The following is a 2,146-nucleotide window of genomic DNA, read 5'->3' as shown; positions in this document are numbered from 1 at the left end:
GCCATCTCCTCTCTGGTCATTTCCCATATCCTTTGAGACTCGTCTCGGACACCACAGAGACTGTCCTTCCCGAGCCCTGCTCCCAGGCGGTTTGGGTCGCTGCTGCGCCTCTGCTGTGGCCGGCACCTCCCCTCTCCCGCAGTGGGTTTGAATTGCTGGTCTGCCCCCTGCCGTCTCCACTTGACCCTTGAACTTGCTGAGGTCACTGGCATCTCACCCTTGGGTGTGTTCCTCTGGAGCAAGGAGCAGGTGTCCAATTGCGTGTGTTCTGCAGGAGGAGCACCGCGAGGCCAAGCTGACCCTGCGGCCCCCCAGCCTGGCAGCCCCCTACGCCCCAGTGCAGAGTTGGCAACACCAGCCAGAGAAACTCATCTTCGAGTCCTGCGGTTATGAAGCCAATGTGAGTTGCTTCCACCCTCCCAGCAGGGCTGGTCTCCCTGCTCCTTCTCAGCCAGGCACCTGCGGCTGGGTCCCAGCAGGGACTCCACAAAGCCAGGCCCAGGACTCGCGAGCTGTTCTCCACTCTTCAGCCACTCTTGGCAGCTAAGGCAAAGGGGTGGAGGCCTCTGGGTCCTTTAGCCAGAGAGTTGAATGGAGGGCCTCTCCAGCTGGGGCAGGAGAGGGGGTGTTACTGGGACAGGTAACTACTTGATTGTGGGACAGTCCCAAATTGGCTGGGTCACCCCTGCATGGAAACGCAGGATTTCCTAAGCCTGGCCACTGCTCACCCCCACAGTATCTGGGCTCCATGCTGATCAAAGATCTGCGAGGGACAGAATCCACACAAGACGCCTGTGCCAAGATGCGGGTAGGGTGCCTATATGGGTTGGAGGGTATCTGTGCGGGCTGGAGGGTGTCTGTGGGGGCTGGAGGGTGCCGTGGGACTGGCTAGGACAGAAGGCAGCAATGGGGGCAGTAGCTACAGGTGCCTGGGCCCTGCCGTGCTATGTAAGGATGGGAGGGAAGCTGGTACCTGCGGAAGCCCAGGAGGCTTAGCCCTGAGTAGGGGCACTGACAGGGCCACTCCTTATTTCCTGTAGAAATCTACCGAGCACATGAAGAAGATCCCCACCATCATCCTGTCCATCACATACAAAGGTGTCAAGTTCATCGATGCCTCCAACAAGGTGTGCTGCTTATAGGGACTCTTGGTGGGAGTGGGACCCACGTCCCCATCAGACCCACAGGGCTCCAGGGCAAGCAATCCGGCTGCCTTCTCTCATCCCTTATCTCCCTGGAGGGTCCCCAGTCCTCTTATTACTTCCCACTTCTCCAAGAAGCGTGTCTCTTGTCTGTTGGCCTGGGTGCCTGCTGTCAGCCCCGTCCTGCCCTAGTGGTGACTGCTGTTAGCTTCTCCACCTGGGCTCTGCTGGCCACGTGCCTGCTCACAGGTTTTCACAGGTGTGATTCCCTCCGTGAGCAAAGGCCTCCCCCTGTACGCCACTGCGTGGGATCCCACCTTCCTGACACCCTTCTCTCTTTGCCGCCACCCTGGGAGGTGGGAGAGGCTGGGGAGAGCTTGTGGTTGCGTGTGAACATTTTACTGCCTTAGTTGTGGTCAGGGGTGGAGACCTCAAACCGAAATTGGGGAAGGTTAGATACCATCCCCCACCCCCACCAATAAACAAAATGAGAAGATGGAGAGGGGTTTGCTTGATGCTGTAGGCTGGGACAGAGAACAGTGACAATGGTAACAGGCTGGGGTGGGGGGTGCCAGAGGGATGCCTGAGCCTGAGAATTCCAGAACACGGCTCTCCCCAGCAGAACGTCATCGCAGAGCACGAGATCCGGAACATTTCCTGTGCGGCCCAGGACCCGGAGGACCTCTGTACCTTTGCCTACATCACCAAGGACCTGCAGACCAGCCACCACTATTGCCATGTGTTCAGCACCGTGGATGTGGTGGGTGGGATCCTGGGGCTGGGTGGGGCGGGCTTGGGTTGCCAGCCCCATTGCAGGGCACAGATGCGGCACTGTCCTGGCCCCTGGCCAGTGCCTGGCAAATGGTTGGTTCATGAATGGAGCCCAGCAGTACTCCAGGCCAGTCCCCTTTCACAGTGATGAGACTGACGCACAGAGGGAACAGAGACCAGCCCAGGGCACTAGGGATAGGGGGTTCCAGCTTTTTTTTTTTTTTTTTTTTTTT

General features: G+C 58.6%; 1 protein-coding gene across 2 annotated transcripts in view; it reads left to right on the top strand.

The window, feature by feature from the left end:
- ANKS1A (ankyrin repeat and sterile alpha motif domain containing 1A) overlaps positions 1-2,146 on the top strand; it is a 200,045-nt gene that overhangs the window by 190,224 nt on the left and 7,675 nt on the right. For both annotated transcript variants that reach the window (XM_011945402.1, XM_011945400.1), the window contains exons 18-21: positions 275-400; positions 737-808; positions 1,041-1,127; positions 1,765-1,902. In XM_011945402.1, coding sequence (XP_011800792.1) covers positions 275-400; positions 737-808; positions 1,041-1,127; positions 1,765-1,902 — 423 coding nt within the window. The remainder of the gene's footprint in view (positions 1-274; positions 401-736; positions 809-1,040; positions 1,128-1,764; positions 1,903-2,146) is intronic.

The sequence above is a fragment of the Colobus angolensis genome, unplaced genomic scaffold (genome assembly GCF_000951035.1).
Source record: "Colobus angolensis palliatus isolate OR3802 unplaced genomic scaffold, Cang.pa_1.0 Scaffold24, whole genome shotgun sequence".
Lineage (NCBI taxonomy): Eukaryota > Metazoa > Chordata > Mammalia > Primates > Cercopithecidae > Colobus > Colobus angolensis.
The sequence above is the reverse complement of the archived record's forward strand: the minus strand, read 5'-3'. Positions and strand labels throughout refer to the sequence as shown.